General features: G+C 47.1%; 1 protein-coding gene across 3 annotated transcripts in view; it reads left to right on the top strand.

Moving 5' to 3' along the window:
• MAPKAP1 (MAPK associated protein 1) overlaps positions 1-16111 on the top strand; it is a gene marked incomplete at both ends in the record, with an annotated part of 95259 nt that overhangs the window by 52601 nt on the left and 26547 nt on the right. For 2 of the 3 annotated variants that reach the window (XM_082008938.1, XM_082008936.1), the window contains one exon: positions 15477-15584. The exons of the other annotated variant lie outside the window; for it this stretch is intronic. In XM_082008938.1, coding sequence (XP_081865064.1) covers positions 15477-15584 — 108 coding nt within the window. The remainder of the gene's footprint in view (positions 1-15476; positions 15585-16111) is intronic. 3 annotated transcript variants of the gene reach the window in all.

The following is a 16111-nucleotide window of genomic DNA, read 5'->3' as shown; positions in this document are numbered from 1 at the left end:
CGCGCCGGTCACCTCCGTGAGTCAGTGACCCGAGCTTCTCTGGTTTTGCCTTCTGTTTAAAAGTGCCGTCACCATCCTGACAGCTACCAGCCGTGCCGCCTCCGGGAGCACGGGGCTGGTAACGGCGCTGGTAACGGCGCTGAAAGCTTCTCTTGCCACAGGGTCGCGCGGAGCCCAGGTTTCCACGCGTTCTGTTTCAGCACGTGCACCGGCTTTCATGTAGCTGTAGTGTGAGCTACGCCTGTAAAAAATAATAATGTTGGTGTGTTTATTTCAGAATCCCATTTGTTGAAAAGACTAAAGCTGCATAAAGACTTTTGACTGCAATTTAACTGCAAGCCAAAGAATATTTGTTGCAGGAAGATCCAGGTCAGTAGAAGGAGGTAGAAGTTGGGTACAACCTGTGTTTCCTAGCAGCGTGAAAGAAATGGAAGCGGTATTCTGATTGTGCCTAGCTCTATCTAGATACTACGTTAGATAAAATTATTGCAAACTGTTCGGACTATTTCACATTCCTTGCAGTTTCCCTTTCTTAGTGTCACAAGGGTTTTGCCTTGGAAGTATGAACTCTGACCATTTTTAAATAGTAATTTTTGAGTCAGCCAGCGGGAAGGGCGGGCGGGAAAATAACCCGTATGTGTTACAGCTGAGAGAAGCGCGGCCCTTGAGCCCTTTCATAGAGGACACAGTTGTACTGAAGCAGCGCTTTGGGAGCCCGGTGACCTGTCCCACCGCTGGCAGCAGCGGGGGGTTAATGGGAATACTGTATCATCCCTTGCCACGTGCCCAAATAACCGCCTGGAAGAAGTGCATGGGAATGGCTGCGAGTTGGGGAATAGCCTGTAACAACCAGTCAGTGCTACGTACTGGAGAAGATAAATCTGCAGAGGAAATTGTTGAGGCAGATGTTTAATTAGTTGGAGTCAGGCTGGATAAATCAGGATAGGAACTTTCTGTGCAGATATGCTAGTGTGCCTTCCTTTTCTCTGGGCTATTTTCATTGTCTTTAAAAACTAACTGTTCTTTTTGGTTAGGAAAGAAGCAGCAAAATCAGTCATATAACCTCTCTGTTATTGTAATGGATTCCCTTGTGTACGCTCATAAAATAGAAAATGTAATTGATGTTTTCTTATGGTAATGAAAAATAACTAAGTAGAACACTTTATCATCAATTTGTTTAACCTATTGCGTGCTCAGCAGCATGTATTGCACATGCATATTTTACGTGAGAGCTGGAAATAAAACACTTTTGGTTGTGGAATGAGCTCCCAGAGGAGACTGGTCTAATCTAGAGATGGACCACCCTGAGGGGGGCTCAGTGAAATCTCTCATGCAAGAGAGTTTTCTTAAAATAGTCAGAAGGAGAGAGAAAGGGACTAAGAATGGGGTGATAGCCTAACCACGGCTGGCCGCGGCAGTGAGGAAAGCTCCCGTCAGCGCTGCAGGGACCTCGCTGTGCATATCACATTGGCCTGGGCGGTGCGGAGATGCTGGGATCATGGCCCTGTGGGGAACCTCAGTAGCCATAGATAGTTTAAGGACTGCTTTGTATAAACTTGCCACGTTTAGGTGTCTCTGAGAATGTTTTTGAACATTGTGAGCACTCCAGCAGCTGATGCTTTAAATATAGAATTAGTCTGCAGTGTGGCAGAAAGGGCGTCACATGCTTGAAATCATGAGCATAAGAAATTCTCGTTCTTCCTGAATTTATCAGTGAAAACGTCAGATATGGTGCTGTCTGGATTTTGGACATATAATGATGGAGTCTTGAAAGGCCTTTTTAGAAGGTGAGATTTGGCTGTTTTAGTGCTTGGTATAATTCTGCTCGCTAGAAATCAGTAAGAGTCTTAACAGTAACTTCAAAAAACAGTGGATATCAGGCATGCTTTTAAAATCCCACCCTCGTGTTTTGCCGAGAAAGTTTTGTTGATTGTACAGATCATGTTGCGTAACTGTAAAAGCCATTATCAACACGACTTGATTTGCTTTACCGCTAAACGATTTTCCTACACTATCTCGTGTGTATTTCTGCTGGTCTTACTTTTACAAATATTTATGTGTTACCCAGTTAGCCTAGGAATTTAGGTTGTGGTAGGATGTACATTTTAAATCCTACTTTTTTGGAAGGCTCTCAGTTGGACCAAGGAAAGCACGTTTTTTCCAAGGTGAAATGCAGGGACTCTTCTCTTCAGATACTGCAGTACAGCTAAGACTGGGTCTGACAGCATCCCATAACGTGCCGTAGGCAAGTAGGTCTTATCAGGCTTTTTATATCTGCACTAAAGCCCACATTCAATATTTTCTATAAAATATGTTTGCGTGGCTTACAATTTTAAGAACATAAGAAAGATGATGACTTCATTCTTGATACTTTGTGTATCTTGATGCCATGGTGATTCTCAAATTGAACATGTGCAGGAACTATATGTAGACTTGAAAGTTACCTTCCTCGCCTTTGAGCTCTCTCGTTCCTTTTGCTCTCAACAGATGCTTTCTCTGGGATGCCGGTTGCCTTTTCCTCCAGAGCTTGACTGAATGGACTATAAATACTAATGTAAAGTAAATAAGAATGCAGAGAGAATGTGTACAGAGGCTTTGTTTTCCAGCAAATTAAGCATTGATGTCAGTATATAAAAACCAAATGCTCTTAGACGGAAATGAGAGACAAAACTAAACAATGTAAAATGCTGAAATGTTAGAATAATCCTGCCTGTTTCTGGTCCATGTCAGCCTCTCTTCACTGGAAATTTCTTGTGAACAGAGAAGCCTTGTCTGATTAATCTTGTCTGATTTTAAGTAGAAATTCTTTGCAGGGTGAACATGCTACTGATTATTATTTAATAGCTGCTTCAAACTGCAAACATCCCTGAGCCAGAAATGCTCAATCCTTTTAAGAACAAAATGCTATACAAGTTTAATTGTTATAAACAATACCTTCTGCCAACATTTCACAGACATGACCTGTATTTTCCGTAGGTTAGAGTGAGAGTTATTAACTTAGTATTCTGTTCAGTTTGGAGAAAGACTAATACTTTTTCTATAAATGAAAACAGCTGCTTTAGAATAACATTCAAGTCCCTACCAGCTGTCAACTGGTGCTTTTTGCATTCTTTAAAATGTGTAAAGTGACCGAAAATAGTCTAAAATAATCTTACAAGTCTGGATAAGTGTGTTATCTCACTGCCACAGGAAGCTGAATAATAAGGAAAGAGAAAATTTCAAGAAACAGGGATAGGATGTAAAAATGAAAGCCTCCATGTCATATTTTAGTCTCTCTACCAGAATCAAACGAATTACAGCTGCAAAGGCCGGTTAAAATAATCTGTTCCATCACCAGGTAACTCTCACAATCTGTGACAAAACTGTGTTTTGTGGTGGTTTATTATTGCTGTATTCCAGATCTGTTCCCACAGAGCTGTTAAGTTATCCTTCAGAACTTTGGGAACAGAAGCCCAAACGGAGGAGTGCGGCCGCAAACGTGAGACTCATCGTCCATTCAGAGAGCAACTAGGGAAAAGCGATCCGAGTTCTGTTCGAAAATGCGCTCTCTAACATATCAGTCTCAGCACCGCTTTTAATGTCAAATTTCATGTCTCAAACGCACTTCTGAGACTGTTTATAAACACATTTTATGCAAAATGTACACGGGAGATAAGGAAAAACCGCAATACAAAGATACTATTCGTGTGAAAAACCATTTATTGTCAAGCACCTCGCCAGGCCCAAGGGAAATCGCGCGGATGCTGTAACGCCGAAGGTTTTCCTTTAAACCTGCCCCGCGGTTTTCCTGCCGCTGGAGCGTCTCAGCAGGCATTTGTGAACGCTTGGTCCTGACGCTGTGGAGCCGTATCGGATCCGTCTCGCTCCCGCCTCCCACAGATGCCGAGGAGAGCTGGCGTTCCGGCGGCGGCTCCCTGTCCCCGAGGCCGGAGAGGGCGTGCGGGCGGCAGCACCAGGAGTGCCGTGGCGGCTGCGGGCGGGGGAGGCTGGCAGCCCACGGGCAGGACAGGAGCCCTTTCTAAAACGCAGGTTTGCTCCCTCTGTGGAGCAGGTCGTCGTCAGCCCTGCAGGCAGGTACATTTCTGTGGGGTCCTCAGCGCATCTGGTGTCTAGAGCGAGGGCCCAGCGTCCCTGTGGTGTGCGCAGAATGGCGCTTCTGAAACTGCGTCCGCAAACGTTCGAACACGGAATCTGCTTCCTGTCACGGGCGCGCCTCCGGTTGAATTTCTAAATTACTGAAAATTAGGTCTTTAAAGAAATATGACACTGTGACTTTTAAAGATATCCCTAATAATAATCCCCAAAACAGAATATAACTCTTGTAAGTTCCTGAATAGATTAAACTCCTCGGAGTCTTGTGTTGGTTGCCTCGCGCTTACTGCTGGCGTTCATGGAAGACGTTCTTGTTACTCTCCATGGTACATGTTTTGCTTTCGCCGGAGGATTGCGACCCACGCCTGGCTGCAGGCGGTTCCTGAGGGGCCGTGCTGCGGGCCTGCGCCCTCCACGGGAGCGGAGTCTGCGGGGGAGTGCGTGGCCGGCCCCCCGCAGGACCCTGCCCGGCTCCGGCAGGGTGGCCCCGTCCCCCGGGGCTGCAGCCGCCCGCCGGAGCCGGGGTGGTGGCTCTGCTTGCCAGGGCGGTGGTTGCAGGTGGCAGGAGACAAAGTGTGGGGAAAAGTGCTAATTCTGAGCCCCGTTCGGCCGGCGCCTGCTCTCCCAGCTCACGGTGGGGGCCACGGGGGTGCTGGAAAGCACAGGAGAGGAGGAGCTCGTGGGCTGTAGGTGTTAAGGCCAGGAAGGAACCATTAAACTCCTTGCTGGCGCAGGCCGGCGTGCTGCACGGCCGGCTGGCACCGCGGCGTCAGCCCTGCGGCGGCTGGAAACGGAGAGTCCCTCTCCCCGGTGCCTTTGCTGCTGGAAGAGCTGTGGGTCTCCCTTGGGTTTTGCTTCTTCACCTTGTGGGCAGGGGAACGGGACAAAAACAAAAGGCTAGAAAGGGGTGTGTGTGTGTCTTTTTAGTGCCTATATATGTAATTATTTGTATATATAAAAAAGCGAGAATTAGGAAGATAAAAGAAACTATGTAAAACCACAACTCTGTGATTAAAGCATTTTTTAAGGGGTGAACCACAATTAGAATAAACTGTCGTTAAAGTTTGATACTGTCATTGAATGATGGTAACTGAGGAGTTTAAATTTAAAAGTAGATATGTTAGAGTAGGCGATGCATATGTTTGCTCTGACTCTTAAAGAGATGGAAGCCCCAGCATCTGTGACAGTGAAAAGCCAATTAATTTGTATTTCCTGGTGTTTACATGCGTGCTTTTCTGCTTAATGGTAGTTTTGAGTTTCTTTGGCTTTCAGTGCTTTGTTTTGGATAATTACAGCATCCCTGCAGAGTCTTCGTCCACAGTTAGGAATGGCGTTACCTGGAAATACTTGAGAAATCTTGGTTATCCTTGTGTTCAGCTGTTTGTATTAGCAGGATTTAACTTAAAAGAGTATCAGTATTTGTAGATCCTCAGTCAAGACTTTCTCCTACTTGCTCTCCCCTCTCACCAAAGAGGCAACATAGTAAAAAAGGAGTAAGTGTAAACATGTAGCCCCCGTTGTCCCAGCTTTCTCCCCGTGCTGCCAGACCTGTGCCGGAGCGGTAAGGAGCCGGCTGTCCGGTCCGGCGGCGGCTCCTCGGAGGGGCTCGCTGCTGCCGGGTTGCGGCTCTCCCCACCCCTCCTGCTCGGCACCCTCCGCCCGGCGTTCAGGAGTTGTGTTGGGGTCTGGTGCTCGCTCGCTCTCCGCTGCGATGCCTGTCAGGGGAAGAGGAAGGGCTGCTTGGCTTGCTGCTTGGTTTTGTAGCAAATTTTCCTCCGCAGGATTGGCGTTGTGCAGGGTGAGCCCCTCTGTGCTGGAGAGGGTGCGATAGAGGCTGCTTGAAATTATTTCCTTCTGCCTGCAAACTCCGTCTCTGTTTTGCAGCGGTAATAATTTATTTCAGCAAGGCCTTTCTCACCAGCCTGCTGATGCTGAGCAGACACTGACGGGATGGGGGACGGGGATGTTGGTGTATGTGAACAGCTCGTTGGGAAGACGGTTTGTGAATAGTTTGTCGGAATAGAAATAGCTCGTTAGTCCTGTGCGTTGGGCTGATGGGATTCTGGATGTCAGCCTGAATGGTTGAGGAAAATTTCTCATGCTCGGCCTCTGAGATGAAAATGAAATACCAAACTGAGTCTATTTTAGAGATGTTGGTATTGAAATCGTACGTTCATCGGTTCTTCTGGATTGGTAATTTATGTGGCATTTTAAATTCTGCGGTTCAGTGTTTGGATGATAGAGACTTTTTTGTTTATTTCATCCACTCTGATGGAAGAAGATCCTGCTGATACACCGGGTACATTCGTGGGACCATCTCCTTCCCGCTAGTGTTTTGTGAAGCCTGAAACGCACCGTCTGGGTGCTGGCGTCGCCCCGTGCTGCAATACCGTCACTCGGAGATCTGTAGCCAGGGGAAAGCACCTCTCCCACTCCGTAGTCCGTGCCAGCGAGGTAGAGACCTCATGTTGATTTGCACCACAAATAAATAACCGTCGGAGCTCGGCTTGCGGGATGTTCACGTTGGTGCTGTCTTTTAGGTAGCGGAGCGTGGAAGGGGCTTAGGGTGCGTTAGCTGCAACGTGCACTGCCCTGCCAGTAACCCGAACAGCTGCTTGCCCTGACATTGTCTCTTAAATTTGCGATTAAAAAAAAAAAATCTGTATGTTGTATTTCTGCTATAAGTACATTACGTCATAGATCAAACATCATGATTTCTCTCCCCTTTCAGTTTTATTTAGGGCTGTATATTGCTAATGCAAAAAGAATAAAATTCTATAGTGGCAATTAAATAAAGCACTTCTGTTAATATTCTGCAAAGACTGGTTTGCTGCTAGTTATGCTGCCTGTTTTCTACAAAAAAGCAATACATAAATGAAGTGTTTGTTTCTTTTTAAGGGGCTTTTGACTAAATTCTCTAATTTCGCTGGCTGTCAAGGTAGTGTTAAGTAAAATGGGTTTGAACTGCTGTAGTTTTTGTGTACTGGACTAGATGTCAGAAACCTTTGCCATCACTGGAAATTCTGTCACTCTGGATTTACTATCTGTTTCCCACAGCTGAATTCTTAAGCAGTGTGATTTAACACCTTGGCTCTCCATCAGCCAGTCCTGGCATTTATTTGAATGCATTACACCACTGGTTTCCATAAACTATTTTACAATTGTTTCATATAAATGACTGTTTATTTCTACAAAAACCATCTGTATTTCTGTGGAGAGCAGCAGATAACTGTGTGTAAAATTCAGTAATGTCACAACAGTGCAAGTTAAGAAAAAACAGATTGGACTGAAAAAAAGTCTCATGTTTGCGCGTAATGTTAAAAGTTTGTTTTCACTATTTAAATATCTTTATTTATTAACCAGTATTTGCATTTGTAACGATAAAATCTTTATTCCACTTCAGAGGTGTTGAGGGGCTTTGGGGATTTTTAACGGATAAACAGATTTAAGATGTCCTCATAGCAGTAGGATTTGCGATGTAAACATTCTGGCTTTACAGCTATTTCCTCTCAAACTGTTTACATATTTTCTGTTGTTTTATTGTCATTGCCAAGCACACAATGGAATTCTTGCCCCTTCTGTCATGTTCTAAGAAAAATCCTACAGAAGAGGCCTGAGACCTCTCCCTGTTCCCAGCTCCTGTGCGCTCCGCAGCGTATCGATCCCTCTCCTTCTTCAGCCCTCTTTTGTTTATAATCCGTGCCCAGTATTCATCTCCTAGCCCAGGGTCAGCGGCCGGCGTTGCTGGGAGGGCCGGTCTCCACCCGTGCCTGTCCCGCTGCGCCCCAGGGAGGACGAGGCGATGCCTCGGTTCGCCCGCTCCCAGCCAGCACCCACGGAGCATCCTCATGGAGCTATTTTAATTCTTCCATATGCTGCCCATGTGCTGGCAGAGGGAAAGCTGGAATCCAGTAGTCTTACACTTAGCACGACTGATACTTTCTGACAGACTATTTGAAATGATAGAAATACATAAACCTCCTCTTTTTTATGACCTTGTAATAGCTGCAACATATTTCCAGCAAATATTTTCTATAGCAATAATAAAAAAGTGGTAAAAAAAATAAATATAAATATAGTTTAAACTCAAAGGAAATCACACTTTCAAAACCTAAGGTTGGAGCAGTGAAGCAATAAATCACGTATCCTTGTGAAAGGAGAAACTTGAAATAGGAAAAGTACCACAGACATCAACATTAAATGTTTATCAGCTGTTTTCTTCTGACTGCTTTCCTGTCTTATTCCTGTACATGGCCAGACCCTGAAACATAGCTCATGTTCACTTTTGCTTCTTTGCTGTCTGCCCGGCGCCCAGTGCCTTGGCTATTAGGCGATGACTGCCTAATAACCATCTTTAACTCTCTGATTTTGCGTGTGTTATTTTGGAATTACAGCCGTTCACGTAGGAGCGCTCGAGGTCCCGCACGCCCAGCGGTACCGCGGCAGCATCGGTGCTCCCGTGCTTTCCTCCCGGTTAGCACAAGTTGGTGTGACGCGTCATCCCTCGCCGCGCCGCCGCTGCACAGCTCGTCCCCACGCATCGACGCCGGCTCCCACGAGGGCAGCCCATGCCGCGCGGGAGGGCGAGGGAGGCGCCGGGTGTTGCAGGTGTGTGAGCAAAGGCGGCGAGGACAGGGACTGGGGTTGGCCATACAAAGACGTGGAAATCCTTCCACAGCACCATAAAAACTGCCGTGGTTGTTTTGGGTGGTGGACCAAAACATCGTGTCCTTCAGCCCCACGGACATTCGGGCTCCTGGCATAGTGATTGCCGGCTCATCGGGGACAAGCCTTCATCTGCTGTAAAACCAGACGAGTTTTACTGTTCTGCTGAAATCCAGCAGCGTGCGTACCCCTTCCTGCTGCCGGCCTCAGCGCGTCTCGCGTTTGGAGGCTGAAGAGGTTCTCGCGCCAGAGCGTTTCTGCGGAGAGTCGTCTGAGGAGCTGTGCCAGGAGAGTGAGCTTTAAAACGAATCCACGAACAGTAACAATCCACCGTGAGCAGGCAGCGGTCGCCGAGAGATTTGGAAGAGGTCAGATAGGAAGGTGCTGCGCTGTTAAATAGGATGTATGATATGTTGCTCATATCTGCTTCTCTCTCGGGTGTGGGCGGTGGCAGGTATCCCCCCAGTTTGTTGAAAGCCAGTATACTTCGGCTTCCGCACCAGGCAAACTGCGAAACTGTAAAATTAAATTGTAGCGAAGAGCGAAATTAATAGATGACCTATGGACAAATGCAATATACTGAGGAAAAAATCGGCATAGCTTTTGTAGAGCAGGTTGTGCCTCAGAAACCAGTGAGCAGTCTTTGAGGAAGTCGGAGACCATCTGAGTAAGGATGGTGTGTTTTATATAGCATGCTTATATTTCCAAAAAAGATCTGACAAAGACTCATAAAGCAATTAAGCTGTCACAGGATGAGAAGGAGGATCCTCACATGGGTTAATAATTGATTAAAAGACAGGAAACAAAGAATAGGAATAATGGCCCTCCGTTATTAGTAACTAGGTTACTGGTGGAGTTCCAGTGGAACTGGTAGAACCTGCATTGTTCCGTTAATGTGGGGCATGGAAAAGGATGTGAATGCTGATGTGACAAAATGTGCTGTTGATACAAAAGAAGTAAGAATAGTGCAAATAAAAGCTGTCTGTGAAGCACTGCAGAGGGATCTCACAATGCTGAGTGACAGGATAATAAAATGAGAGCGGGAATTCAGTGTCAATGATTGCAAAATAATATACATGGTGAAAAGCAACCGTAACTACACGTATACAATGATGGGCTCTAATTACCTTCCATCAGTCAAGAAAAGTATCCCGGAGTCGTCATGGGTAGTTCTGCGAACACTTCGGCTCAGCACTTAGGAGCAGCCAGAAAGACAAACTGAACATCAGAATTTAGGAAAGGAGTAGAGAACAAAACAGAAAGCATCATTGTGCCAGTCCATAAATGATGATGTGCCTGCATCCTAATTGTTATTTTTTATCTCAAAAAGGGTAATAGAGAAGTAAAGAAGTACAGAAATGGATGAGTGCAAAAGTGGATCAGACGTGAAATGAGGAGTAGATGCTGGAAAAGATCTTTCCTAGTTTGGAAAAGGCATGACTGGGTCCAAGAGAAGCCTATGAAGTGCATGTGGTAGAGACAGTAAATTGGGAGGGTTTTTATCACAGTTGTTCTAAGTCAACTGCATGCCCCAAAAGCGGTGGGTAGGCAAAGGCTTTTTGAAACAAAAAAGAATTCTTTTTCTCACACAGTGCAATAAATTCTGGAGGTCAGTGTAATGGAAATCAGAAATTGGGAAGTGTTCTGAACAAATGGATAGTCCATAAAGGGAGCAGGAAGAGCTGACAGCGAGCATAGCTGGAACTGGGGCTTTTGTGAGAATTACGGCAGCTCTTGAGAGGGAAGTGAAGATAAGGGGTAGATAGTGATGTGTTTTGTTGCAGAGACCAACACTGTAAAAACATAGGTTCAATTTTAAATGTTTTGGGGGTTTTTGTTTGTACGGGTCTTTTTAGTTTAGGTTTGGTAACTCTGCAAACATTAAATATTGAGGTAAGTCTTTCTATAATCCTCATTTTATCCTATGAACTAGTTTGCAGACGGAGGTGGGTTTTATTTGGGGTTTTATTTAAAGCCTCTTTCTCTTTTTAAGTGTTAGTGTTTGTTTATCGTGCAGATTCAATCCCTGACCGTGGTATTCTTCATTGCTATTGAAAGTTAATGGGGGAAAAATTGCATTCCAAACATTTGAACCTGTAGTAGCCATGGCTGAACTTAGTTGATCTCTGGTGATCGGTTCAATTTAGTTACGATTTTTAGCCATTAGGCTGGGGCTGAATGATGGTGATTTGGTTGAGGCCAAATGTCTGCAGAAAATTGGCTGTTTGATAAGAGCCCTGTTATCAGAGGGGGATACTTTCTCATTTACATTTAGATGAGTATTGATTATTTATTTACTCAGAGAAGTGAGATTCGTTCCCAATCTTATCTCTCTCGTCTCTGCTTGTCAGCAGAAAGAGAGATAGAGCTCCTGACATCAGCCCAAGATAACAGCACTTTGTAGTGAAGATAAAAGTTGGAATGGGCCTTTTTCTAGTCTTGACTGAAAGGATAAGTTTTAAAAATTAGAACTGATGGGTCATGCTTTCAAAACCCCATTCTGAAGGCTTTGCAGCTTAAATGGCAACAGAATTGGCTTCTTGTTACGTGGATGGCCATTCGAGGTCTGTAAGAGAGCTGCTTAATTTGATTATGCGGCGGGACCCTTCCCGGCGCACCTTTGTGTTGCGGGTAGGAAAGCTGTGGGTGCAGTATCGGGGCTGTTTCCTTGTTTTTAATTCCTGATAAACCTTCCTCTGTTTAAAGGAAGAAATGAAGAAGCGCGATGGATACCTGTAGGCAGAAGGCGGGGCGTGGATGGTTAAAGGGGGTTCAGCGGAAGGGACAGGCCTTGCAGAGGATCACCTCGGCCGGCCCCAGGGGTGCAGCGCACGGCTCTGGGGGCGAGCAGCCCCGGCAAAGGTAGCCCCAGTCCTCCACGGCCGCTGGTGTGTCAGTGCACCAAAACAAGGCTAGAAGAGAAAATGTGCTGTTGCTGGCAGCAGTTGCAGCGTGTGGGTTAGGCACTTGCTCCTGCAGCTGGGACGCGTTAGCAGGGCTGCGGCCCAGGAATGGAGAAGACCCGGTGCCTGGGGGCCCCAGGCCTGGTGGAGAAGAGACCCAGCTCTCACGCCCTCCCCGGGGGCCTGGGGTGCCTCTGGGGCCCCGCGCAAATCTCTGCCAGTTTTTGAACAAGAGGAGTTTGCTCGAAGGTATAACCCCTTCTCTGTCACCGTTTCGTGGCTTGTCTCACACTGCTGCCTCGGCTCCCTCCTTCCTCCCCAGAGACACGGACACTGGTTTCTCCAGCCTGCCTTGCATTTGCCCAGCACCGGTTCCTCCCTCTCCCAGTATTTGTGACAAAACTACAGAACTACAGTAGGGGTTTGTACTCACCAGCTTTGTCTTCTGGGTGTTTCGCCCTGGTAACTTCCATTGCAGCGCGCTCGCTCCCGGCGCGGTGGTGGAACACGGCGCTCGTGGTGGACGCTCCCCCCTTGCTCCGGCGAGCCGCGCTGCGCGGGGTCCCGGGCGGCACCGGCCCGCGGCCGCGGGATGCGCGACGTGCCGGGGCTGCGGTCCCCGGCGCCGCCGGCGGGAGAGCCCTGCGGGGCGCGCAGGCCGGCACCGCTCCGTGCCAGGAGTTTAAAGGTTTGTTTTACAAACGTGCGGAGCGTTTGCATCAGATTACAGAAATCCATAAAATCCAGCCTTGGTACTACCGCTTGAAATTTTGTTGAAATTCCCAGAGCAGTGTTCTGTTAGGAGACCGTTAAATTACCTAATATTTCTATTACGATGACATCATTTGAACTCGTGAGAGAAGTCTGGTAGTAAAACTCCTCCACAGAATCAGCCTAACATTTTTCATCTGTTGTGAAGTAAGGTCAAGTAAATGTGTACAGATATTTAAAATGTATTATTTAAGAGTAGATGCTGTTTAAAAATCCATTTACACTTTTTTACAAATTCCTTAGTATTTTGTTTTAAAGGAATTACTCATATGGAAGGTTGCCTCGCTTTCTGGTCTGTAGCTCTGTTATTTATTGTTTTATTATTATTCATTGCTTTATTAGCGGACAGTTAATACAGTCTTAACACAAACTGGATAAAACGGTTTGCCTGACCACAGGACTCTCCAGTTGCTCCGGATAAAAGTCGTCCTCTGACGTCGGCATGGCGCTGTCGAAGGCTGTGGTCGCCGGTGGCTCTCCGCGGGACGGCGGGGAGCTTGTTAGCGGCGGGAGGCTCGTTTCTGAGATGGGTGATGTTGTTCTTTTGAGCGGGTCCAGCTGGTGGCATCGGATGCACATAGAGGGTGGCCGCACCGCTGCCACGCGCCTGCGTTCGGCCTCGTCCCCTTGTCGCGTGCTTAGGATTCTCTGGTAGTTTTAAGGCTTTGGTAGCGTTGGTGCCTGTCCTCTTGCCCCGACCCACTGTCTCAGAAACACGGGGCGCGCCCGTCTCTGCGCTGGAGCGCGCTGCCTGTGCTGCCAGTGTATTTTGCTTCTGCCCAGCAAGCCAGGCCTCCGTTTCATTTATTTCAAATTTTTGATCACATTTCCAGTAGCTGGGAGAGGGGAAGCGACGGTGCTGTGTATATTCGCCTTTCTGTTGTTTGTGCGAGGTGTCTCCGCCGCTTCTTGAGAGCGGTTTGCTCTGCGAGTGCTTCGACCCGCCGCACGCGCAGCTGCCGGCAGCGCTGGGCAGGGAGGCAGCCGGGGAGCCGCCGTGCCGCGCTCCTGGGGCCCGCGGGCGGCCCGGCCCTGCGTCTGCGTCTGCGCTGGGAGGCACCGGCGATAAGGGGGCTCCGCTTTACGGAGAAAGAACGTTCCACTTCGGGAGCAGAGCGCGCTTGGGCCGTGCGGCGAGCGCTTCACGTGGCTTCTGGGGAGACGAAATGGGAAGCCGTAATTGAAATTCTGCCATAGTAAATTTAAAATTAATTGGCTAACAAGTTCCATTTCTTAGCCATGCCATCTGAGGCTAAAATACTCAATTTTTTTACATGTTTTAAATATTTCATCATATAATACCATAATTCAAAATCAGGAAACATTCGGAAATATTTTAAGTACTGATAAAGAGGGAATAGATTTCATTATTTCAGTTCTAGTCATTTTGTTACATTAAGACCTGGTTAAAAGGTGCTTTGCATCACTTAAATTTTTTTCGGGTATCTGTTTCGCATTATTTTACTGGATTATACAGAAATTAGGCAGCTGAGGACTGTGTGTGCACTTCAGCTCTGGGGTGTGAGCAGGAGCGGAGATCCGCCCTGGGGTGCAGCGAGGATGGGAGCACATCTGCCTCCAAGCCCCTGCCCTTGGAAGTGCCTTTTCTCCTGCCCGCGGTCCCACGTGGAGTTTGGCTTACCCGAGTCACCCCTCTCACCCCGTCGGGTCCCCTCCCGCCTGCTGTTCGGACAGCAGGTCTGGAGCTGACTTACGGGGGTTTCACCTGGAATTATAATAGTGTGTTCTTTTTTTATTCCAGTTAAGGCATATATTTTAAGGATCCATTCAACTAAAATATTTTTTTTTTAAAGCGGCCTCATTTTTTGTAAAAAAATTTTTAATACATTTTCTGTAGTTGGAAAGCAGTCTTTTAAGTAGTACCATCTTTCCTTCGGCGATTTGGCTTAAGAAGAAGGAAATTGGCACCTGAATCCTGAAGATCTACAGTTTAACGCAAGGTATATGAAAGTAATTCATTTGAAGCAACAGCATCTGTACATGCTTATGTTTGATGCAGTTCCACGTTAGCAGTGTACAGATCTCTGGAAAAAGATAAAAACCCATCTCTCAATGACCCTTTCTGCTCCTGGCAGCCATTGAGCTGCTGGGCGATGCCAAACTCCACCCGGCACGTTGTCCTGAGTCAGCCTGGAAAGCGGTGCCGATCGCCGCCGGCGCGTGAGGAGATCCTTACCCCGCACCTCAGGAACGCAGCCTTTTGAGAAATGCACTGTTGGCAGAGGTAGAAGCAGCCACATGGGGTGTCATTTTCATCACGAAACACCATTCATAAAAGAAGGACCGCTTTCCTTCCCAGATATTTCTCGGTGCCCTGCGCAGGCACCGCCGAGGCCGCCACAGCCTTAGCTGCGCGGCCGGGCTTCTCTCGGCTTTGCACGTCGGCGGAGGGCGTGAGCGTACGTCTGGTCGAACCCGCGCGCAAGAGCAGGCTCAATCCAGGCTGGAAGAGCGACGCGCTGGGGTCGGCAGGGCAGTCCTGTGCGGGCCGGCTGCGCTGGTGGGGCCGTGCCGCGGCGTGCTGCAGCCCCGCGCGGCTCCGTCCCCGCAGGCGGCAGCTGGGGTAGCGCCTGCAGCAGCCTGTCTTCGGTCCTAGAGAGCTACAGAGAGGGCAGAGCACAGGGAGCAAACACCTTGTGCTTTTTGACATCGGGAAAGATGCCCGGATAATATGATGTAGGTACACACCGAGTAGATGTTTCTTAACAACAGGCAATAGCCCTGTCTTGCAGCATGGGCGGGTTACTAACGCAAGCTCACCTACTGCAGGGATAATACGGAAGTGTTGGACAGGAGTGTGTCGGGTAGCATTCTTCGACAGCTGAAGATGACTGGAATGTGGTGTTTTCTTGCACGCCTTCCTCCACCTTTTTGCGATAGGGCCCCTCCTTTGGCAAAGAGCTTTGAAACATAAACATCTACCTGCCTTACTTCTAGGGCGCGAGTGATCTCATGTTAGTTGAACATGATAAGCCATCACTTTGTTAGAAAACAGATGATTTTACAAGTTACTTTATGTTTCAGGTCCTCAGTATCGGCTGGAGAAGCAGAGTGAACCTAATGTCCCAGTAGATTTAGACTGTACCTTGGAGAGCCAGAGCACTTTGGAATTCTGCCTTGTCCGGGAGAACAGTATGTTTCCCCTTTTCACTTTTGCTCTTGTAAATTGCTTAAACTCACATAAGTTATGTATTTTGGAATACAAGCTGTACTGTCTGGGCAAGTAAGTTTTGACGAGACTCTCTTTCCTGAGGCGCTTCTCAGTTGTGCCAAAACAATATTCCGGAGAGAAATGATGGATTTCATACCTTCTAGTAAATAGTCTGCATCCTGTTTATCACTTCATGATTAATCTTTTTCTGTTAAACTCTGCTCTGTAAAGTTATGACCAACTCTGAAAAACTCTGGAAATACAAAACTTTTCCTGCTGCAGGCGTTGCTTAGTGAAAAAAGCGAGTGGTCTGCAGTATATTTTGCCGTGTCATATGGCTGTTAGAGGCACTGATTTTTTTCTAATAGAATTTAAAGAAATTAACCATAGAGCTATAACTAGAGCAGTGTGATGGTTTTTAACTCTCCAGCTATGCTCAAATGTTTTATTCTGTTACTGTTTTAACGGTCCTAGTATTATTTTCTGATTCTTTACATTCTTTACAAGG

The sequence above is a fragment of the Phaethon aethereus genome (genome assembly GCF_964289735.1).
Source record: "Phaethon aethereus genome assembly, chromosome: 20".
Lineage (NCBI taxonomy): Eukaryota > Metazoa > Chordata > Aves > Phaethontiformes > Phaethontidae > Phaethon > Phaethon aethereus.
The sequence above is the reverse complement of the archived record's forward strand: the minus strand, read 5'-3'. Positions and strand labels throughout refer to the sequence as shown.